A 24,056-nucleotide genomic window follows, 5' to 3' on the forward strand; every position below is an offset into this window, starting at 1 on the left:
ATTTATTATTTATATAATTTTTAATATTTTTAGAAGTTATAATTTTTATAATAAAAGTAAATATAATATAATCTACCCAACAAACTTTCCACAGCTTTACTATTCCAGATCACACTCTATTTCATGACGCACCTCGGCGAACCGCCGCCGCATTCTTGACGTAGTTTCTCTTCAAATTTGCGCTTGTAGTAAACATGTTAATGTGGTCTAGCTTTGTTGGCTCTGTATCTCGAACACGAGACCAGTCCACGGCTCCAATATGGAACATCCTGCTGTGCTGGATATTTCAGTTGTTAAGGGAAATCTAGTGACGTCATAATACGCCGACGTTGGTACTTTAATGCCCTTTCCGGCTTAGTGCGTACCAGACCGTTGCTGGTTGCCCCACAGAAAGCCGCCGATGGCTCTCAGACATTCTAGAATTTGGCCAGAACTTTCGACTCCGTCACCCACCCATGTAAACCACGACATCACCAGTTGTCGCAAGAACATGATGGCAACATCCCGTACATTCCAGTCAGAAATGCAATACCACGCTGCCCTCTATACGAAGTATAAATCAACCACCTGATCTTTCACATTCTTTCCTCAAGACTCAAAACTTCAGCAAAGTTCTCACTCTTCAAGCCTTTACACATTCTCAAAAACGAGAAAAAAATAAGCCCATTCTTCCTCCCAATCCTTCAAACTCACATAAACACAATGGCCTTCTTCCCACGAGCATTCTTTGACAACTCTCACTCCTTCACTCCTCTCTTCCGCCTGCTAGACGACTTTGACAACTACAGTCGCCAAGGTACTTCTTCCAATCATCACCATGACAAGAAGCGAGCTGGCGACGCCCTCTGGCAACCCGCATTCGACGTCCGCGAATCTGGTGACAGTTACGAACTTCACGGCGAACTGCCCGGTCTGACCAAGGAAAACGTCCACATTGAATTCGCGGAGCCTCAGACCTTAATTGTTCGCGGTAGGTCTGAGAGATCGTACACTTCTGGAACTCCACACGCCGAGGCCCTTGAACAATCCATCAGCAAGGGCGCCATCGCCGAGGGCAGTGAATCGTTCCCACACAAGGCGACTGTCGAAAATACCGACCAAGCAGACGCCCAAATAAAGGAGCCAGCTCAGCAAGGCGAAACTGCTGTTCAAAAGTCAGACAAGAAGGAATCTGAGCACGGAGTCAAGTACTGGCTCTCTGAACGCAGCGTCGGCGAATTTTCTCGAACGTTCAATTTCCCCACGCCAGTTGATCAGGGTGCCGTTACGGCAAGTTTCAAGGATGGTATTCTGAGCGTTGTCGTGCCAAAGGCCAAGAAGCAAGCATCTCGGCGTATTGCTATTCACTAAAGCGCCGTTTGATACCCGGGTTAACATTTATATTTGTTATTATGTGTAGGGTTCTTTGGATATTATAGGAATTTAAGAATTAAAGATACTCATGATTATTATCAAGGCTCAATGAACTAGTTCAGTAAAACTTAATACACGGCTTTCAACACTACACCTTTGCTGATAAGGAAAGTTTGACAACCTAGCGGATGTATATTATTGTGAGACCTTCCCTGAGTCACCATTGGCCTATGAACAGCAGCTCAGCTGTCCCAGGAGGCTTCCCGGCATGATGGCAGATGTCTTTCATGTAGCCAAGTGTTGGAATGCCTGGGGGCGTCTGGGCTTCGAGGAGGAAATGTTCAACGTGCCCGAGACTATACTTGTGTCTGAGATGCGTGCCGTCCAGAAGGAGTTGGACGCAAGGCTTGGCCAACTTGTTCACTCAAAGCATACCGACGCGAACCAGACGACGATGGGAATCAGCCCTCGCCGGCATAATACATATACTCCAGAGCAAGGTGTAAAGTCTAATTGGATTGTAATACATAGACCAAGATACTCATATTCTCGGCACAGCAGCCGAGTCTATAAACGCTGTCCATGGCACTTGGCGCCGAGGCCTAAGGCACGTGGGAACGAGACCGCTCCGGTACTGGCCTTGCCGCGACTGTTTTAATACAATTTGCCGGCCGAATACTAAGGAGAAGGTATTGGGATTTACTAGTGCCTGTTTTTAATGTGCTCTTTCCGGCATATTTTTTGCAAACCATTCAGCTCATCCTATAAAGAAGAAAGAAAAGCAAAACACGTATTTGTAACGGTACAAGAGTAAGGCCGAGTTGAACTGGGATCAGGCGGTTATCCATAAGGCTCTGACTCGAACACTCTAGGTCTTGAAGTCAAGCGATTCCCTCAAATATAGCCTCAGCCCTGTTTACTACCTTGCTTTTTATCGTCTTGGCTCTATCACGTCCATTCCCTCCAAATTGGGCGTGAGGAACACTGCCTAGAAACTGTTTAAGAATGAGGAATAACTAGTTGGTCACTCGTAATTAAAGCAATTTATATTCTGCCCCTGATGCCCCAAATGGAGCTTTCTGCTCGCGGTCGTGCTTAAAATTTGATGGTATATATGTGAGCAATACCCCGTCTTGCACCTTATAGATATATTATTTGCAAATTCAAGTGTAACAGGACATCCTGCGGTCCCACCAGTAACTAAATCAGGGCAGTGAGTCGGTTCCTCTTCCAGTCTGTATTTCCTTAATGCCTATGACGGATTTGTTAAGGTCAACTTGGAAGCTTTGATGGCCTGTGTGCTGTTTTGTGGTCTACGTCGGGCGTGCTTTGTATTTCGACGATTGAGGGGCAAGGCTTCGATGAATGCGATTCTGACTTGATGGGCATCGACAAGTTGCGCGTCCGCTCTGTCAACAGCAGAGAGCTTGCTCTCCGTAGATGGCTAGGATGTATCCTCTGACCAAGCGGTCGCTGTGATACTTTTGGTTATGTAGGACAGAGGGGTGCTCGTTGGGCTATGCGGTTGAGCTTTGGAACGTGTTTACGGTCCTATAATTGGCTGTTGTTTCAGAATAAAAGTGTCCTCGCTTATGGCTAGATTGAGGCCCAATGTCCCTGGGAAAGATTGTCACTTTCACAAGACCGCGCCATGTCAGATTGAGACCTCCACCTCCAAGAAAGAATTTAGCTGTAGCGAGGCCGCTGTACTCTTATTCGAAGCAATTGCGAATAAATTTTCTGCTGTTGTGTCGGTGGCGTCAAGTAAGCAAGTCCCCAAACTACGTTACCAATTATCCTGGTGGAACCTTACCAGCGTGAGCATCGTGCCCGTTTCTGCATCTCAAGGCGATAACTTGTTGGATTCACCAAAGTTGGGTCCTAGAAGAAATTGAAGCAACAGTAATGGTTCATGGTTCGTTCACCTTGTGCGATAGCAACTACAGCAGCCCCGTCTCAGCTTGCAGCATATTCACAAAGACTATAACTCGCCACTCTAGCGTTCACTGTGGCAGTTTGATTTCGAGCAACAATGCTAAAGGGAAGCAGGTCCAAGTTAATCGGTTTCCCATTCAATGCTATACTTTTTAAGCATATCTAGCAAGTCATTTCGCCCGAACCGTATAGCTGTGCGTATCGCCGATCCGCCTCCATTTCCTCTCGAATCAGGGCTGGCTCCGGCCTGCAGAAGCACCTGCACGACAGGCGCGTGTCCGTATTCAACCGCCCAGTTTAACGCCGTCCTTCCGCTACGGTCCATTCGTTCGATGTCGACACCTCCGTCTGAAATCAGAGTGTGGATAGTCTTTGGCGAGTCTTTATGAATAGCCCACGCCAGGGGCGTCCATCCTGCTGTATCTTCAACATCTGCACCGACCTTTCTCTTGCCAAGGAGCTTAACTAGGCAATCATAGTGCCCCCCCCCCGCGGCCCATGATATTGCGTTTCTCCCCGTCTCATCGACGCTCAATATGTCCACGGCCGTGCTCTCGAGGAGTACGGCAACTGTATTGGCACAGCCGTAATCTGCGGCCCAGGAAAGGGGTGATTTCCCTTTTGTGTCTTGGAGATTGACGTCGATGCCTGGAATTTTGAGCAAGAGTTTTAACGTGTCATCCATTCCATCCCCGGCAGCCCACGAAACAGCCGTGCGTCCGTTCTTATCCTGGTGGTTAATATTAACGGCCGGGTGCCTTGCCAGAGTTGAGATGATGGAGTGATGTCCTCCTCCGACAGCCCAAAAAAATGGAGTGGCCTTGGAATCGTCCATATGGTCGGCATTGCAGTCCTTACGGGCCAGCAGCTTCTTCACAATGCTTTCGTGTCCATTGCCGCATGCGAATGATAGTGCGTTCCTACCTCTTCGTCCTCCTGCATTGATGTCAGTTCTTTCGAGTGCCATCACGGTCATGACACATTCCAAATGGCCATGTTGGGAGGCAACTGTAAGTGCACTCTGTTGTTGAACCTCCCGGGAATTTGGATCAGCTCCCGCCGTGAGCAGAGTAGTAACGACGCTGCCATGGCCAAGCCGACACGCCCAGAACAGGCCTCTATTTTTCACGGCCAGAGGTGTATTCCCGCTCCCGAGCAGATCCTTGAGCGCAGTTTGCAGGTTGAAATACGCTGCCAACACGATCGGATGCTGGTCAATGAATCCGTCATCCAGGAAATCAACAGATTTTGTGCGGTAAAACTGTAGCCAGTTGCGGCAACTCGCTTTCTTAACATCTAGCAGCTCCGTGGCTGCGTCTCTGAGCATGTCGGATGCGGACTCCTCGCAAAGCGCAAAGTGCTCTGCCCAGTGCAACGATGCATAGCTATAGAAGCCATATTTCGAGGTGATTGAATCGCAAATCTTCGGATGGAGCACATCTGGGTCGAGGAATAACAAATCCGAGTCAAGGGTAGGCCCTTCATCCCAAAAAGTGCCTCCGGAGTCACCTACAGGCAGCTCATCGTGAAGATTGGGAACGACATCAGAAGAAAATAAATCATTCCCGAAATCATCAAGCCGTAGATATTGGATGCAGGCGGAAGCCAATTGCAAGGCCGAGCCTTTTGTGTTTACTGCATGTGTGGCACAAAAGCTTCTAGGCTTTTCGGCAGTCCCCAGGAGGAATTCTTTCAGCGACTGATGAACAAGAGATATTTGAGATCCGTGAACTCTGGCAAGTGGGCCTAAAATTCCCTGGACAGTATGTGAGAAAGCTGTCTGGGCATCCAGCTCGACGTCCTCGGCAGTACCGTGCGAATCTTTGATGGTAAATGCAATATTAAGCTCGTCTAGTTCCAGAGGTCTTGAGCTTGCTAATAAAAGTTTTATGAAATGCGCAGCTTGATGTTGATGTTTAGAAGAAATAGCAGACAAATATCGCATATATGTGTCCGCAAGCTCATCGGGAATGCTGCTGATTATGCCACGGAAGTCCGATATGGAGCTAAGCAGGCTTTCCTCAACAGACGCAAGAACCATGTGAATCCAAAGAAATGTCCGATCGGCTTTGGCACGCATGGTTTCCAACAGGTAATCTCTCACATGGCTTGGATATTTCCGATTAATGGAGATCTCCTCCACTCTCTGTTGGATGTATCTTTCAAGGTCTTCCACGTAGCCAGTTTGTCCGTTGTCAATGGATATTTGTTGTTGAAGAGCTCGGTTCGAGCGAGCATAGGTTTCATGGAGGAACGGTCGGCTCGTTATCAGGAACTTAACTCGAGTATTGCTTCTCACCGACTCTTCAAGTATTTCGGATATTGCTGCGATGAGCCTTTTGCATGACTGCTTCTCACACTCATCCAGAGCGTCCAGAATGATGTACAGAGTGCCAGCTTTTGGGTCTTTTACGATGCCAAGGAAAATATTCCAAAGAGAAGAGAATGACTCCATCATGCTTTGTCCTTGCACTTCGAACACCCGTCGAACATGTGAAATCATGGAGCGATGGCGACTAATGATTTGAAAAATGAGACCGATGAGTACTTCCCTTGCATCAGTCTGTTTGCTGTATGTACTACTGCAGAAGTAAATGAGGACGTTTACAGATTTCACATTCGCATAATGCTCCTCGAAATATCTGTAAAGAGAGAAAGACAACATTGTCTTGCCACAGCCCGGATGTCCCGTCAACCACAGAAGGGCATTGCCGCCTTTTCCAAGAAAAGATACAAACGACTCGTGGCTGCGAATCCACTGGCATGTACCTGGGAGTGGCTTTGGTGGCCTGGACTTGTCATCGTCCTGATCCAGACGACGGTTCTGGTGGAGCAATTTTACGCACGCTCTTTCGACCTCACTCAGGGCTCCAAAACGGTCAGAATCTCTCTATCAATATATCAATTGCAGTGCGACTCACTTCTGTTGGAAGAGTGAGTGCTAACTCGCCCAAGCGAGTGACTAGTATCTGCTGATTGAGCAGCCATCCTGCGAATCGCACTGGCTATCATCTTGTAGCTCTTGGTGTCACCAGGGAAGCGTGAAATACTTGTGTGATCTTCATACATGGGAAATACTTCCTCATGAGCAATGCCTATCGTAGCAGACGTGCGGTCAACAATCTACGCCTTGGTCAGTTTACCCAACATGCCCGCCAAGTGACTCCATACGTTGGTGGAATTAGCAGAAACACATAAGAAACAAAGGTACCAACCAGTGAGGATAGAGGACTTGTTGGATTCAGTTCATAAAAGGAAACCACAGCGAGGCTTTGTAAACGCCCTCGAGCTGCCTCATTGAGGTCCTGAAGCCCGTCGGAGTGAGGCCTGAGATGATGCAGTAAATCAGTCCTGACCGCTCTAGGTCGTGCCCCAGACGTCGCAGTCGCCATGAAAGTGTTGATAATAGTGCCCACAACATTGCCAAATTTTGCCACGTCACTACCCCTGTGAGGAGTTGCCAGAAACGCTACGCCAACGACGGATTTCAACACTTGTCCGTAGAGTTTGTCGTCTTGATGTGCCAGTACTAGTGCCTAGCTTGAATCAGCGTATTGTCTTGACAGCCAGGAAGCTACGAACCTGTTTGAAGACGATGCCTCCAAGACTATGGCACACAAAAATAATAGGACGCGGGCGCTGGATGAGTATCAGATATGTTCGGGTACATACGGAAGGTAGATGATCGCACCGTAGTCGAGCCGTCCTGGAGGTCTCTTATCTCGATTAGGAGCCTCCGTGCGAAGTCGTGCACCCGTCCGAACGATTCGGAGAAGATTTGAGAGGGGTAGCCGTAGGTATAGACCCGGCATCCTGGCAAAAACCCCGGGAGGAGATCACGCAGCCATAGCGTCTTGTCTGGCTTGTGAGTCCAGGTGGAGTACGAACCTCCATTGAGGCCATGGACTGCAATGATGTCCACTGGGTATTTTTGCGGTCCTTGCGGTCCTGGCGATCCCGGCTGGTTTTCATCTTCGGGGAATAACTTGTGGAGGCCCTGGGGGTGAGGCTCTGGTATCTGCGGGGTTTCGGGCTCACTCTCAGCTCTACCGGGCGAGTCTGTCCGTCGTAGTACCTTGGATTTGATGCGTCCCAGGCGTTCCAACATGGTGCCAGATAAGGGCATGCCCTCTGGCTGTCGTGGGAGTGAATTTCTCAAGGAGTTGCGGAACGCCAAAGTGCTTGCAAAACCGGGCAAATCATGGCTTGCTCGCTGCTGACACTCCGTGTTCGGCCCGCAGCCCCTGCCTGGTACTAGCCACACATGTGCACCCAAAAAGCCACTCGAGCAGCAGATGTTATGGCGGTGAAATCAGGACTACACTGTACGTAGACTTGACTCTACATGTATTGGACCTAGAAGACATGATATTAGGCCCAGGTGCCCACCCGATACTAGCCCCTCGGTTAGGGTTAGGGTTACTATCATTTTATCTACAGCCTCGAAGGGCTAGTCTTCCACCGTTGACCCCTCCCTCCCTCGGTTCCCACTTCCACTTCCGCTGGTGGATTCAAATTGCATTGCACCAAATGGAACGGTCCTGCGTCCGCATCAGCTGATATCTTGGTCAACTGAGGAACCCTTGTCCATGGCGTAGCGGAACTTCGGACAGCACGCGATGGCACGGTGACTCGCAACATTCCATCCACTTCTACCTCGTGCAAAAGTGGATATGTCCCTACATGTTGATGATGACTTTCTGACTGTTGGGCTAGAATTAATGGCGCGCCACTAACCTACGACGATTACAAAACTGCAATTGCCCGCACCCGCGCACAGAATGTTTTATCCATCGAAAACAGCCGAGAGTTGCTTGCGAGTGTCGTGCGACAGCCGAGACCGCTAATGGTGGTGGCTCGGTTGCATATATCTACCTTTACTTCCAAGGATAGACAAACTGGCCACGAGAAGCGTGAATCAACAGTTACACTGGCGACTGTTGCCGTTGTAGATGGGAGAAGGTTGCTTACCGAGCTAACCGAGGTTTTTCGTTCTGCCTAGTATTTCGGTCACCAGCTTTCGACTAGTAGCCTTGTTAATACATCAGCTTCGTTCTGCCTCTAAACACTCTAATATCGCGATGCTAAAATACTACCTTACCCCTTGCACTTAGAGTAGCAGTGCAGGGCGTACAATTAGCCAAAGGGTGCAAGTCCGCAGTCAAGGCAAGGCAGTCACTAATAATAAATAAAGTATCTACAATTATACACTGCTGCGTCATATACACCTTGGGTTGAGTTGCGTTGTTTATCCTGCTCTGGGAAGGAGGAGAAACCGCGTGCCTTTTATAGCCGAATGCTAGAGCTTGAATGGACTATCGGTCCACCAAATGTCCCTAGCCGGGTGCAGGAAACGACGAATGATAGAAGACTAACAAATGCTGGCGTCTGATTACATTGTATAGCAGCAAGGAGCACTGGACATTGGAAGATTCCTTTTGCAACGAGATGACGATGCTGTTGCTCTGAGGTTTCGTGCCGATTTTTTTTTTATTGGCTACTTGACGAGTTTACAATTCAAATCGGAAATTGTTGGCGAAATTGTTGGCATGGAGCAAGATTAGGGACACCACGATGAAAATATACTGTCCATTGATATCAGTTGGGCATGTTTGCAGCTATTAGCTAAACCTGGTCTACTAGTTGGATGTGCTGGCATATGCTTGAAACGGCGTGAGAAATTCTTAAATTTCGTTTATAGGGTAAACAGCCGGTCAGTATAAGTATCTCATCCTCGGGCTTATAAGGGGCTATCCGTCATCCGCGATGACTGATAAGAGAATCATTCCTTCAGCATAAGACCGGGATGCAAGTTGAAAATCTCTTGTCCATGTTTTCAGCCTACGCCCCGTATTTTGGCCTTTGAATTGCAGCATACAAATACCGCAGGTGAACAAGAGCTCTTCTGGCCGAATCCAAAGGAGGTGACAGAGCATGCTTCAACGCCGTTCTGACGGCTACCGCCCATTCTTGGTGTCTCCCCGGAAACCACAAATGCCGGTTCTGTTTCAAATTCTCATCCACGTCGTCAGCTCAAGTGCGATGTACATGAGAGCGCGCTCAAGTGAGGGTAAACTGTAGGTGCGGGAGTGTTCCGGGCAACAACTGTTACACGGAAATGGGCCAATGTCACACGGTTACACAAGGGCTACGGTCACGGGATTAGGGCAGAAGGTCCTCACCGACTTCTTGTATAAATAGACATCTTCGGTCCCTCAAGGCCTTGAGGAAAACCAAGGACCTTTGATACCAAAGACTGTTATTAGATGAATTGAGTAATTGCTCCAAGCTAGGCCCTTGTCACAACAACACACACAAGAGATGATAATTGCCCGCGCGTTGCCGCAATCCAAACAACGTAACATATACCCTTCACTTGCAGAGGCGGTGGAGATAATCTGCAAGAATGCAGCCGAAAGTGGCCAAAGGGAGCGCGATATCTGGAAAACAATCTGGGGGGTGTCGCGACTCACCCACGCCCGATGAGAGACATGCCAACGTATCGCGTTTGACATTCTTCAACGGCATGTACTTGTGTGCGACGGCAAGCTTCAAACAGGCTTCTGTACAGTGCATCAAGAGAAATAGACATGACCATCCCTATAGAGTAAAGCACCCGGTTTTCATGGCGACTTAAAGCGCGGTCTCCTCGGCAGACGAAATTTTTGGCCGTGATGGGCAGCCCAACTATGAGAAGTGCAGAGCTGCATACCACTGTTCAACTGTGTCTGCTGCTTCATGAGACCCTTACATGCAGGGGGCTTGGAACAGCGTCTTGAACACGGCTCGTGGAATGGAATGGATCCGGATCCGTGGTGTGGACAACAAGTCTGGTCTACCCCAGAGCAAGCAACACGAATTATACACGCGTAAAAATCATTTATATCAATAGATTGGTCTATTTGCGAAAATGGCCTTCACGGCGAGTCCTACACCTCACCAATAACACCCACGATGCTCAACAAGCCACCAATGCAGGGAGGCGGAGGAAAGCGACATGTCGTTCTCGCTCTCCTAGTTTCAGCCCTACTCAGCAATGTCAGTTCGACTCCATCGCATTATCGCATCGCCTCGTGGCCTCGGGCTGTTCAGAGCCGATGGGCCATGATGCGGGACGAGCGCGTGTCCCGTGGTCACTTGACGGCACCCACGACGGACGCAAGAACCCATGGCCACGACGGCCTCTCCTGCGGGATCCCGGACGAGAGCCAGCGCATGTGGTTCACCCAGGGAGGTTGCAGCATTGCAAGCCAAGACCTGACCTACGTTGACACGAGCGGCGAAGTGCCCGTTGTCCGCACGGCCGCCGAGGGCCATCTCGTCAAATTAACCTGCGAGGATGTATTCTGCCCCATCCCCCCTCGACTAGACTGCTACGAACAGCCCGGCATCTGCTCAGCAAACGAGTGGTGCATGATCGATATCCACGAGAGATGGGGCCCGTGGGCAATGAACCGCGACGGGTCAACGCCTCAATGGGAGTACTGCTACAAGGCCGCTGATTTCGTCGGCAACTCCTCTGACCAGGCCCTGATTGACAGCTACTATTCTGAGTGCATCGCCAGCACCATAGGCGACTATGGAATCAAACTGGGACCCAAGATCGAGGCCTGGAAGCCCATCAGGGGCAAGTGCGTCAAGTTTCGGCAGGCGGAGCAGAGTTGCATCGGCAATCCGCTCGAGTTTGGCGCGTACGAGCGCGAATTCGGCTTGAATTACAAGCGGGAACAAGACGGCGCGCCGTTCCCTCGCCCGCTCGTCTGCGGCCCCGGACTCACCTGCACCGGGCCCGACTTTGACGTACGGCCATCGACGTGCGTCCACCAACGGCCCCAGGATATATGCTTTGCCGGCCCGTGGTGGGATTCCACGCAGTGTCCGAGAACGGAGCCCGAGGCGCCAAAGGGCGGTCTGACTCGGGAGCAGACGGTGGAAACGCTCCGGCGCGCCGTGCTCTTGTATCCGGGTGAGATTGCAACCGCCGCCGACTGCGCGTACTGGAACCGCTCCAGCGACCTGGGCATCAGCGTCCTCGCAACGCAGCATAGGTTCTATAATATCGCCGCGGCGTTGTGGCCGACCGATCTATTTGGGGAGATTCCCAGTTTCGACGAGCTCATGGCGCTGATTCCGGATCCGAACCTGTTTGGAAGTCCGGCAGACTGCGTCGCCCAAGCTGATGTTCCTGGCTCGGAAATCAACGAGGCTCTCGCTGAGGGGGGCACGCTGTCCAACCAGCCAAACCAGGTGTGGTCTCTTGTGCACTTTCTCATGCACAATCAGCCCATTGTCCTCAGTTCCAAGAAGATAGCCGCATCGCGAGCCATGGCCGCGCACCTCTCGGAAAGCTTCTGGTGTGACGACTGTCGGGGTTTCTTCTCAGTCGGCATCATCGAAAGGTACGGACTTCCACCCGAGAGTTCGAATCCGGATGACCAGGCGCATTGGTGGTGGTGGGGGCACAATGTCGCCTCGGAGCATGTCGCCTCGACCCGCGGCGGCCACCCTTGGATCCATGAGCTGGGAGATGAGGGGGTTGCTTACTTCCAGAATCCCTACTTTATGACGTGGGAGGATGCTGTAGCGGAGTGGACTTATAGCATTTAGGAGAAGCATGGGCCAGGTTAGGCCTTGGTTTAAAGAGTATCATGGTGTGATTTGCAGTCGTTCAAATGCTGGCCCAATAGACACGAGTTGAGCTGATGTGTGGTTGAATGTCGTAACTAGCCTGAGCAACCCTCATGCAACTGCCGGGACCATGTTGGGTATTCAATCTTTAGTACAAACTTGTACACGTTTCTGAAATTGCTGTGCAAGATAATTCAAATTGCAAGTTTGAAGCGCACTTTAGTAGATTGCATTTAAAGTCTCTTAGTCTGCGACATGGCAAGTCATTAAATGCCACAGTAGGACCTCCCTCTATTGGCATCAACCTTTCTCGCACCGACGGGCTACGAAAATACAGCAATGGCAACGTGTCATCCGTGTAACATCCCGGGCCAGTTGGCCACGACAACATCAGCCTGCTGCGGACATATCCTATGGGGCGTTGGGGTTACAGGGAGAGGAACATGCAGTTGTCAACGTCAACTACGCTAAAAGTCGCCAGTAGAGCACAAGTCGTTGACTTTATATCTTGGAAGGCATTGATTTTAGCGACTTATCTGCGTCGCGGGACCAGTTTACGCATGTTACACGGAAATGGCACAATGCCAAACGTTACACAAGGGCTACGGTCACGGGATTAGGGCAGAAGGCCCTCACCGACTTCTTGTACTTGAAGACGTCTTTGACCTTGAAGGCCTTGAGGAAAACCAAGGACCTTTGATACCAAAGACTGTTATTAGTTGAATTGAGCGATTGCTCCGAGCCCTCTTTCCGAGCCCTTGTCACAACGCATAATCAAGGCTTTTTTTACCATGTAATCTAGACACTTCTTTTTACTGCACTTACATCTGGGTCAATGATGTGAATCAATGCAATTCGACAGGTACACTCCTGCTGTTTCTGACCTATTTAATGAGCTTGGTCAGCCTCGACTGTGTTTATTTGACCTGCTCATAGGTATTAAAAGCTTACTACTTACCTTTCTTGATTTTCTCTCCTTCTTTTCTCTGTTTTATAGTGCGGCAGGATGCAGCCGGTCAGGCAACTAAGAAAGTCTGCAAGTCAAATGTCTTATCTCTTAAGTAAGGAGCAACATTAATTTTTTCGTTTTCCGGTACTCACTGTCACACGAGTATCACACCGGGGTATCACAACATCTCGGCACGGAGCGTCTCTTGATCCTGACGATACATATAGTTACACAAGGGCTCAAGACCTAGTTGGAAGCCTTTGCGGTCTGCGGCTTCCAGCCCCGAGTGGCTCACGTACTCTGTAGAAATAAGGGCCTCCTGCCTCATGGGCCTTAGAAGAAACTACGAATCTTTGATTCCCAAGAGATTTGTTGGTTGGATTTCAAGCCTTGTTTCCAAGACCTTTTATCAAAGTTCTGAAGCCCTTGCCACACTCACACTGCTACTGGACGAGGGCACGAGACACCCTAGGTCTTGGCGCGATCGCTACCTAGCAGCATTCAATATTTGCGGCAATCTCTTCATGTTGACTGGTCGAATGTTAACTGGAGACCTCAGGTGTTGTTGCACGGAAAAAGCCCAACAAATTTGAAGCCCAACAAAGGGGCTTCACCGACAAAGGACCTATCGGTTACACAGATTGAACACATGACCGGGCAAGAGCCCTAGGCACAGAAGTTCCCTTCATGTATATATAGTAGTCACTATTCCCTTCCTTCCTCTGGGAAAACTAAAGACCTTCGGCGCTATTCGACATTATCTCTACAACTGAGTCTTTTACTCCAAGTCTTCTGTACTGAACCCTTGTCACAGCTGTAGTGACCTCACAGCATCGGCACCACTATTTCTGCGGAAGGCTAGCCATTGCCACGTACTTGAGACACGCAGTTGATGCCCAACCTCAATCCTCAAGTATTTATTGGAGTATTGTCTTATCAGTAACCCCGCCCTCTTCTTTCTCCTCTTACCTCTGGACATTAAATCCTATATTGGATCCGAAGATACACCTGAGAGATGAGGACTATAGCGCTTCAATCCCCGGAGCACCGAAATCTGCTCGATGTAATTGACAAGCTACGATCCAGGGGACTGGGCAAGTATGTTGACTTGCCGGAAATCGTGGTCTGCGGAGATCAGTCTGCTGGGAAAAGCTCTGTTCTTGAGGCCATCTCCGGCATGACTTTCCCAACTAAAGATAACCTTTGCACTCGATTCCCTACTGAGCTGATCCTTCGCCGTCATGCTCAAAACGCAGTTAAAATTTCTATCAATCCTGATCCGGAGAGATCAGCCGAGGAGAAGGCACAGCTTAGAAGGTTCAGTGTCGACACTCAATCTTCTGAGCCCGACATTGGTACTATCGTTGAAAAGGCAAAGGAAGCCATGAACCTTTCGGAAACAAGAAAATTCAGCACCGATGTCCTGCGAATAGAGTTATGTGGGCCAGTTCAACCACATCTGACTATGGTTGATCTTCCAGGGCTGTTTCGAGCGGGCAATCGAGGCCAGTCCGCCGAAGATGCACTCATAGTGAGCAAGATGGTTCGCGATTACGTCAAAAGACCTCGGAGCATTATTCTGGCTGTAGTGTCGGCAAAAAGCGACTTTGCTTTACAGGAGATCACCGAGATGGCTCGCGAGCTTGATCCGCATGGTCTCCGGACCCTTGGCCTCATCACGAAGCCAGATACATTGGACTCTGGATCTGACAGCGAGGCTGCCTACATTCGACTGGCGCAAAACCAGGATGTATTTTTTCGCCTTGGTTGGCACGTCTTGAAAAACCGAGACTTTAAGATGAGGCACGCCAGTTCGAATGAGCGAGACGAGGCCGAAGAGGCATTTTTCTCAGCTTGGCCGTGGGCTGCTTTAGATAACAAGTATCTCGGAGTGAAATCGCTGAGGCCAAAGCTCAGTAACGTTTTGAAGGACCAGATATTGCAACAGCTGCCAAGTTTTGTTCAGGACATTGACATCGAGATTACGAATTGCCGGAACCACTTGAACCGGCTTGGTACAGCGCGCACTACGCCAGCGGAGCAACGCAGGTATTTATTTCAAGTCAGCCGAGACTTCACAGCGATTATGCGGGCTGCTGTGGACGGAGAATACAATAATGTATTCTTTGGTAGCTCCAAAACTGATGAAGGTTATCGGAGGCGCCTCAGAGCCCGTGTGCAAGAGAGTCTTACAGTCTTCGCCGAAAATGTACGTCAACACGGCCAGAACAAAATTATAGTCGACTCTGAAGATGAAGCGGAACTTTCCGGACGTCAGATTACGAGATCTTCGTACATGGGCGAGGTCAAGGATTTAATGAGACGAAGCAGAGGGCGTGAATTGCCTGGCACCTTCAATCCACTCATTATCGGAGAGCTCTTTATAGAACAGTGTCAACCGTGGGACGGCATTGCTGCAGATGTGAAGAGCGATGTCCTCAGAATCGTCTATGAAGTAGCAAAAACCATCGTGGAGCACGTCGCAGTTGAAGAGACGGCAGAAAGAATCCTCCAAGTTATTAATACGGCTATTAGCAGCCTCGGCGATGAGCTGGACTCCGAATTCCAACTGCTCCTACCGTCCCGGGCAGTCCATCCGATTACATACAATCACTATCTGACAGACACTGTTCAGAAGATCCAGGAGGACAGACGCCGACATAAGCTCAGAGAGGGATTTAGGACGCTGATGGGAGACGACGAAATAAGCCCTGTGGATCAAAACGTGTACATGAATCCCTCGGCATTAATTTCTCAGTTGGAAGATCATACTGAAGTCGACATGGAATCTTATGCGTGCAGCCTGGCAATCGATTACGCGGAAGCGTATTACAAAGTGAGCATTCGTCCTGCTGCTTTCTAACCCGTCTGTTTCTGATTGCGGTAAACAATATGCTAACATGACTTTCTGTTTAAGCTTGCTAGTAAGAGGCTCATAGACGACGTCAGTGTGCTGGCTGTCGAATGTCGTCTTGTTAGTAGACTTCCTTTCATTTTTCAGTCAGACGCAGTATTTGGACTCGATGATGAAGAAACTCTTCGCTTGGCTGGGGAAAGCGAATATTCGACTTCAGAGCGAAGGCGCATCAAAGAGAAGCTCGCAGTTCTTGAAGGCAGCAAGGCTGAGCTCAGGAGGCTCAATGTTCATCATTCACCGGCTTGTCCTTCAAGCAGCCCTTACGAGGACAAAATCACCGAGGACAGTACACAAACTATAAATGAGGTTGAGGTTGAAGATAGAGATTCGGGAAAGATGACAGCGGACCAGACCCAAGATGGCCAAGTCGAGACCGAGACCCATGTAGACTCGGTTCAAAATGATGTCTCTTCCGGAAGATATCATTCTGAAACCATAGACTTATCCTTTCAGCAAGATATAGTGGATGACTTTGAGTGTGCTCCTAGCAGGGTGAAAAAGTACAAGAAGAAAAAGAAGAAGAACAGCGTTGCGGACGATGGACAACGGGACAATGTTGGGCATAGTCTGAACGTTGTAAACCTCGCGCCAATGCAGCCACCTACTTGGTCAGATTGATTGAAGAGATTGGAATTCAGGTAAGACAAGCGCCAGTTACGAACGCGAATAACATGTTTGAGTATAAATGGGAGGAAATAAAAGAAAAGCAAAGGGAACGGCACTGGACTCCATACCTAATATCTAGACAGACATTTGGCCACTACCCTAGCTCACACATACTTGCTAATATTACTAGCCCAATGGAATCTTGATGTCGTCTTCCATATCCGTATAAAAAAAGAGAGGAATTCTTGAGTTTTTATTAAATTTTTAGGATTAGGGTTTCTAGTTTATTTTTGATACCGGTAGTAGAGGATTTTAGTATGGCAAACTTCGCCTTAAATACGCCATGTTAAGTGGTGCCAGTCGCAGAAATCTGTTATTCTAAATCAGAAAAGTGGTTGCACATGTAAAATATGGTCCCCCCTTTGCCTTCCTATGGCGAGAAATTAGCTACTGTATCTGTCGACTGTACGGGACACGCGATAATGACGATTTCGACAGTTGTATCTGGGAAGGATCTTCAACGATTGCTGGCGGCACCCGCCTCAGCGATGGTGAAGTGGAGATGTTTATGTAGAATTCCATCGACTTAGACGTGTATCTATGGATCTTCCCTACGTGCCGAGTCTGAAGAACAAGGGAAATCTTCAAGTACTCGCCGAACAGCTAGATGGAACAGCAGCACTGCCAGTTTACAGCACAGAACAGGATGAGCATATCGACAACTGCCTGCAGAGAGACGTACCAACCCTCTTTTGAGGGAGAGATGGACTTCTCTTGTAACCCAGAAGTTACATAGCGGAACATAAAAGAGCCTAGGTGCCGAAGGGGAGCAGTTCAGAACCTCAGGATACATGGGAATACTAAAAGCCCTGACATAATTTGACTCACTTACCTTGCATGCATGCATGAATATGTTATATGAATATGTAGTTTTCGGGATAATTGTAACCTTGATGTGATATGAATGTAAGAAGGTCGGCGTTCATATCCATGTAGCTCTGCCTACATCGAGTGCCCAGAGGTGGTTGGCAAAGGAGCCAAGATTAGTCATAAAGTTGTCAAGTAGGTTACATGTGTAGCTGAACTAGAATTAGTCAGAAATGACGAGCCAATAGGCTCATCAATTCCCACCCGATTTCTGCCTCCGGTCTTCCGGCAACAGTCCTGGATTGGGCGACGCCTCTGCCATTCGGGTGACGAGCCGTGCAGATCTGACCAGATTCGGAACTCTACATCGACTAAGTGCCGACTCAAGCATAACAGGATAATATACCACACCCGTCAGCATGCGGTGAAATCCCGAAATAGAAATGGTAGTATTCGCTGCAACGTCCAGAGGTCAACCGCCGTGCGGGGAATGGTGCCCCCCGAAGAACAATCCTAAGCATAGTTAGCAGATCATATAAAGAATTTGTTTCCCGGGCAAGTCTCCCTATTTCATTCTATCGCGGGCTTCAACTCTTTTCTTACGCTGAGTGAATCTCTTCTCAAGAAATATGATACAACGTGTATCTACGTCCATAGATGATAGGCACAGACCCGGGCATGAATATGATGGACATTGACGAACCTTCTGGTGGAACGAGCATAAAATATGGTGTGGTGTCACAGACTCACAGGTAAGCGCGCATTCCAGTGTGTGATAGTTGAATGAGACAACATAAACTGACCATGCTGTGTGATCAAGCTGGAGGGTACGTGTACTCATGGCCATAACTCATTATGTAGCCTTGGGTCATTTTCTTTCCCGTTAAAGTCAAACTCGGATTGAAACCAATTGTTCGCGCCGAGTCGTCAGCGAAGTATATAAGCCGAGGACATCCGCTCCCGAAACCATCTCTCATCCTCATCAGAATCAACCACACACACTGACACTCACACCCACAAATCACTTACACTGTTTGGTTCGAAATCCAATACATCGCGGATATGCAATTTTCTATCGTCCTGTCAGTCATTGCCACCGCTTCTGCGGCTGCCCTTCTCCCCGGAGAAGTCGCATGCCCTACCACGAAAGGCTCTATGTGTGGTGTCGCTAATGCCGGCGGCATCAAAAATATCACCTTCCCTACATGCAAGTGCAATGCTGGATGTAGGGGTCAGGTCGAAATCCTCGGTGTTCAGTTCGATGCTGTATGTACTCCTCATGCCCTTCATGGTACTGCAATCACGAACCAGACATGACGCTAACGTTCTGCAGTGGATCGGTGTAAGTATATAAGCAATGCGAAATGAAGTTGACAGAGTGTCTGCTAACATAGTCCCTTGTCGGATCGTATAGAAATGCGTAAGTGCTTGTATCTTAAGAGACACCGCGAAAGTTGCTGAGTTGATTGTTTCTCCAGGAGTAAAGGGAGTTTGGATAGTAAAGATGCCGGTGGTGTTGCCAGATCTCAATTAGTAGCTGTATGCAGCTTACTTACAGCCGTGGAATGACGCCATTTAACAATCTACATAGCTTCCAGTAAACTACCAAGCTCATCGTCTTACTACCTACAACGAGCCCTCTGGTGATATCATGGCCTGTTGCATTATGACGTCAGGTCATGCATAACGTGCCTGAGATAGATGCATAGCAAGTGGGCTAGCATGACGAGAGGGTTTCTGTCGCACTTTTTCGTCCTGGAAGAAATAGATGCTGAACAGTTTAACTTCTTGTTATTAATTAAACTTTTCCCATGCATTAGACATTTGCGTTGTATACAGACGGCAACCATGGCTTCTGCCTGGCTCACAGGACTGTGCAATTCCTGGCGGCACCATCATTAATCCTACAAGACGGTCACAACAGCCAACCACGCGTTTCCCTGTGAGGAGGGATTGAGTGGCTAAATTAGCAATACCCGAGACCCAAACACTGCAGCGGTCAGAATACACCTCCCCTTCCTTGGGGTCTGGTGATTGTTGTGGTGGAGGATTATTAGAGGACGTCGGGAAAGATTGGTGATATTCCGGTCGACTATAAGCTTTGATCTGTTGGGAAGAGCGACCTTTAATATTACCTCTAATATAGTAGAAGAAATGATACTAGCAGCGCTCTTATCTAGCAACTTCTTGTGCCGAACCTTACATTAGTAAATAGAGTCTGCCCGCCGGAGTGACCAGCCCGCTACGGCACAAACAGTGCCTGCTTATGCGTACAAAGTAAAATCATGATGTCGACGGTTTAGTTTTATAAAACTATTATATGAAAACTGGCGATATCTGGAATTTTATATACAGGAACAAGATTTTCGACTTGTAATAAGCTTATATTCGAGGTGTGCCTGTAGAGACTGCACGCCCAACTTGCAATACGTGCAGCAGCATCCCGAAAACCTGCAATGATCTGACAAAATCGAATGGGCCCTCGGCTTGTTTGTCCACTGAAGACGAATTTGCAAGGCCGCCAGCCAGATGGATGGCCCGCCTAGATGTAGCATAGCCCGTCAGCACCATAGAAGGTGGTTCTTGAGCCACAACACTGCCGGACACAGCAGCGATTGAGCGGGCAGCAACGGCCGCTGCATTAGAAAGAATACCCCGGCTGGCAGAGTTGGGCGCCAGAGGCACTGAGACCGCTTCGATCCGAAGGTTGTGATTTGCTTGCATCGTTGACGTGATGGGATGTGTCACCTTCAATGACGGGAAGGCTTTCCGCCGTCTGTCTGTGGCTGATGGAGACGGTAGCACCGTAAAACGGCAGCAGAGACACAAGTACAACTGCAGGCTTCATTGTACCTTGTAGATGGTATTGAGAAAGCATAAAAAGCTTTAAATATTCGAGTGGAAACGAGGTTGTAGTTTCCCCTTGAGAAAGGAAGACGTGCGTGGCGACGGAGAGCATATGACGTAGCCGAGAAAAGTCCAAGGTTTCTCAAATGTTGCTAGTGGGCGATGTGCCCATTCAGCCCCGGTCAAGGCACTCTGCTATCATAGGATATTTCCGTGCGGCTGAAGGTTTTGTCTCAGACCATGGAACGCCTCTGCGCATGGCTCAGCACGGTCCAAACGAGAGTGACTGTGGCTACTCCGTACATGTTAACTCGTTTCTTTCTCATACTTGATGCTGCTGGGATGAAATTTGAGGGAGTTGAGTGATCGCCCCTTTGCGGAGTGCAGCACTCTGATTCGTATCACGAAAAACAGGTTCGACAAGTCTGATGACGATGCGATTGCCTTGTGTCTAGTCCTCTGTCTTACGTTCCCTCCCACGCCGTCATGTCTTTCCGAATGATGCCGTTGACCCTAAGACACTCGTAAGACAATTAGTTTTCAGCTTTTCTGCAATTTGACGATCATAGGCCCGGGATCTAGATTTGAAAATGTTGATATGTGACGAGAGTGCTTCGGAACGTAGTACGGACTACCCGTCTTTGTGAATGCCGCCTGTGTGCAACCCTTGCAAAAAGCACCATCTCGCAAAGGGGCCAAGCTGTTTGCGAAAGTCCCAGAAGAAGAATTAGAATCGATGAAACTTGATACCCAAAGGAGGGGTATTGGAGGGCGCGGCTAAGATGATCAAAGGCGCAGTATTTTGAGTTAGTCCGATCGTCGTCCTGGTGGTAGAACTTCAGCTTGCCGCAGGCGTCAGCTCTGACTAACTATGCTGGTGTGTTGACATGACAGATTCAAGACAGAGTACGGAGTACACCTTACATTACGAGTATACAAAAATACCGCGCCATGCATGTGCATACTTGCCAAACTATTGCCTGTCATCGCTGAAGATCAAGGCGACCTGCCTTGACTTGTCCACGTTTTGTCACCCAAAGAGAATACCTCTACTTTAAAGGGGTACACAATAATTAGACTAAATTCTCATCGTTACCTTGTCTTCCCTATCAACATACATCTCTGGAACAATTTTGTGATTAACCCCCTATAGAGCTCTACCTTCGCATGGCTGTCCCGGAACCTAGACCTGGCACCATCAACAATTTACAACATTGGTCGCAGAACTCCTTCGATTCATTCGCCTAAACACTCATCGCCGATACTGATCCAAATGGGAGCCAAGCACAGCAAGGTCAATTACACAAAGACGCAGAATGGGCACAGAGGCAGCTCCATCCCGAGGCCCGGTTCTTCGAATGGCACGAGCGTAACCTGTTTGCCGAGCAGATACACCGCGTGTATACTGGAAGAAAGCTTGCCGCAACAGAGAATTGGGACTTGGCGCTTGTCCCGGATGATACCTTGGTGGACGATGTCATCGCTAGCCTTGTAGGAGGCAATGTTCCATTCGTTTTGCACAGCCGAGGCGATGAGTTTCGATTAGTTGGTGAGTTCTGATGTCAGGAATGACGAAAGATGATTTTATTTCCGGTTAACGCCAATGGGCAAGCTGCGCTTCCCACTGGTTCGCTGTCAGTCGCTTGCTCATCCCGAGGTGGCGAAAGTTGACACCAGCGACGACATGGACATGGCAACATGGCGACCAAAGGGCGCGTCACCCTTTCGTCATGGACAAGTGCGCCGCAGTACATAGGCGTCATATTTCAGAATCTTCATGTTGAATCATGTTCCGATTTCAATCTCCATCAAAGTTGTACAGCCCAGAATTAAATCAATTCCCACACTTGTACAGAATCTTTTCCCCTTGACATTATTGGAACCACAAACTTGGAAATGGCTGCATCTCAAGCCGCCCATCTTGTGGAAAAGGCCATTGGCCACGATGACAATGCCACCACAGCCCAGGATGTGTCCACATTCCTGGATGCGGGTGAAGGCGACCGGATGAATGCTTTGGTGTGGATGGGCAAGAACAGAGTCGAAATCGGTACATCCATTGACCACCCGACTTTGGGGAGGCAATCACCCTAACAAGAGTACCACAGCCCAGGTCCCGAAACCGAAAATCGTCCAAGACCGAGACGTCATCCTCAAAGTGACTGGCAGCACCGTATGCGGCTCCGATCTTCACCTCTTGCACGGCTCGGTCCTGCAGCTCTCCAAGGGGGACATTCTCGGCCACGAATTCTGCGGCGTTGCCGAATTCGTCGGCCGCCAAGTGCACAATGTTCACGTTGGCAAGCGCTATGTGGCCTCGTTCCAGATTGCATGCGGCGACTGTTTCTACTGCAAGAGGAAGCAGTCTTCGCAATGTGAGAAGACGAATGCGAATGCCATGGCCAAGGCCATGTACGGGGGTAGAACCGCGGGCATGTTTGGCTATTCGCATCTTACCGGGGGCTTCGCAGGCGGGCAGGCAGAGTATGTGCGCGTGCCGTTTGGAGACGTGAATCTTCTCGAGCTGCCAGACGATGTCCCCGACGAGAAAGGCAAGTCCAACACCCTTGTGACCTATTTTACGGAAGGAGACTAAAATGAGGAGCAGGTTTATATCTCTCTGACGTCCTCGCAACATCCTACCATTGTGTCAAGGACACCGGCGTCGAAAAAGCAGACAGCGTGGCCATATTCGGCGCTGGTCCTATCGGCCATATGGCTGGTGTGTTTGCTCTTGACCGTGGCGCCAGGAAAGTCGTGTTTGTTGATACGGAGCCGCGTCTGTCTTATATCAGGAGCCATTTCCCTCGGGAGTACATGTCTCGGGTGGCCCTGGTTGATTTCAAAACAGTATCAAGCGGTATTACAAACTCCAAAACGGTAGTCAGCCGACTGAAGGAAATATGCGACGGCCGTGGCCCAGATGTGGCGCTTGAGTGTGCAGCTGGAGAGTATGCCAAGGGCTGGCTGCACTGGTTGGAGATGGCCACGGGCGCGGAAACAGATACCAGTGAGATTGTGAATGAGATGATTGAGAGTGTTCATTCCTTTGGACGCTGTGGTATTACCGGTGTTTATGTTGGATACGTACGCTTTTTTTGCCTTTTTTCTTTTCATCCGCCTGCTATTACAGAGACGTGAGCTAACGAACCTAGACGAATCACTTTAATATAGGATCCCTCATGCAGCGCGGCATCAGGTTTATCGGAAATGGCCAAGCCCCCGTTCACATGTACTGGAAGGACCTCCTAGCGGCAATTCAAAAGAAGGAATTCGATCCGCTGCAAATGGTCTCTCACAGGGTTCGACTAGAGGATCTCGATAAAGTCTATTATATGTTTGATAATAAGGAGGACAGCATGCAGAAAGTATTTGTTGAGACCAAGTTTTCGGCTCCTGCCGCACAAGGCTCGCCGCCACTTACACGGTACTGATGTGGTATTCATTTCGGCACGAAAGTATGGCTATGATATGCTGCAGGAAACGCACAAAATGTACTTGAATCATGATTGTAAACTTATTTATTTGACAACGCCCAGGTCGGGCAACAAATACCGGAGAAAGCACAAAATCCTGGAACAAGTAAAGATGAGTGTGTAACCCGGGCGAGAGGGAGACTGGCCAGTGGCCGATGTTGCAGTTTAAGTAACAGGGTTGAGTGGAAGCAAGGTACAAGAATGCAACGCGTCAAGTTGAACTGTTCTGCCTTGACTTCCAATCTTTGCATCCTTCGTACCGGGCCAAGGTCGTGTTTATTTAACACAGGGCGACTTATACTTTGGTATCGGGCTTGGCCGATTTGAATGCATCTTTTTGCTCCATGACCCAAGGATTGAATCTGATAACTGTCGCGACACCGGTTGAATGCGACTTGTACAAAACAATTACTCACCAGGAGAAAGGGACAACTCCCCAAGAAACCCTTGACGGAAGCTAATTTCATGATATTCGTAA

At 49.0% G+C, this 24,056-nt stretch overlaps 6 protein-coding genes across 6 annotated transcripts; 5 read left to right on the forward strand and 1 right to left on the reverse strand.

Moving 5' to 3' along the window:
• Positions 1–702: 702 nt before the first annotated feature.
• Positions 703–1,350, forward strand: MAA_10381 (Heat shock protein Hsp20; the record flags this gene model as incomplete). Its single annotated transcript, XM_007828379.1, has 1 exon — positions 703–1,350. One exon carries the CDS (start codon positions 703–705, stop codon positions 1,348–1,350), a length of 648 nt encoding a protein of 215 aa, XP_007826570.1.
• A 2,059-nt stretch (positions 1,351–3,409) lies between these two features.
• Positions 3,410–7,396, reverse strand: MAA_10382 (ankyrin repeat-containing protein; the record flags this gene model as incomplete). The annotated part of the gene is made up of 5 exons (XM_007828380.2): positions 3,410–6,156; positions 6,210–6,411; positions 6,504–6,824; positions 6,871–6,927; positions 6,980–7,396. 5 exons carry the CDS (start codon positions 7,394–7,396, stop codon positions 3,410–3,412), a joined length of 3,744 nt encoding a protein of 1,247 aa, XP_007826571.2.
• A 2,846-nt stretch (positions 7,397–10,242) lies between these two features.
• On the forward strand, positions 10,243–11,895 carry MAA_10383 (uncharacterized protein; the record flags this gene model as incomplete). The annotated part of the gene is made up of 1 exon (XM_007828381.1): positions 10,243–11,895. The coding sequence occupies one exon, from the start codon at positions 10,243–10,245 to the stop codon at positions 11,893–11,895; it is 1,653 nt and encodes a 550-aa protein (XP_007826572.1).
• Positions 11,896–13,880: 1,985 nt separating this feature from the next.
• On the forward strand, positions 13,881–16,400 carry MAA_10384 (dynamin family protein; the record flags this gene model as incomplete). The annotated part of the gene is made up of 2 exons (XM_007828382.1): positions 13,881–15,701; positions 15,867–16,400. The coding sequence occupies 2 exons, from the start codon at positions 13,881–13,883 to the stop codon at positions 16,398–16,400; spliced, it is 2,355 nt and encodes a 784-aa protein (XP_007826573.1).
• Positions 16,401–18,317: 1,917 nt separating this feature from the next.
• On the forward strand, positions 18,318–18,609 carry MAA_11807 (uncharacterized protein; the record flags this gene model as incomplete). The annotated part of the gene is made up of 2 exons (XM_011412995.1): positions 18,318–18,521; positions 18,589–18,609. 2 exons carry the CDS (start codon positions 18,318–18,320, stop codon positions 18,607–18,609), a joined length of 225 nt encoding a protein of 74 aa, XP_011411297.1.
• A 3,389-nt stretch (positions 18,610–21,998) lies between these two features.
• On the forward strand, positions 21,999–23,536 carry MAA_10385 (S-(hydroxymethyl)glutathione dehydrogenase; the record flags this gene model as incomplete). The annotated part of the gene is made up of 4 exons (XM_007828383.1): positions 21,999–22,152; positions 22,211–22,671; positions 22,758–23,189; positions 23,258–23,536. 4 exons carry the CDS (start codon positions 21,999–22,001, stop codon positions 23,534–23,536), a joined length of 1,326 nt encoding a protein of 441 aa, XP_007826574.1.
• Positions 23,537–24,056: the final 520 nt, after the last annotated feature.

This window comes from Metarhizium robertsii (assembly GCF_000187425.2).
Source record: "Metarhizium robertsii ARSEF 23 chromosome Unknown MAA_Scf_35, whole genome shotgun sequence".
In the NCBI taxonomy this organism is placed as follows: Eukaryota; Fungi; Ascomycota; class Sordariomycetes; order Hypocreales; family Clavicipitaceae; genus Metarhizium; species Metarhizium robertsii.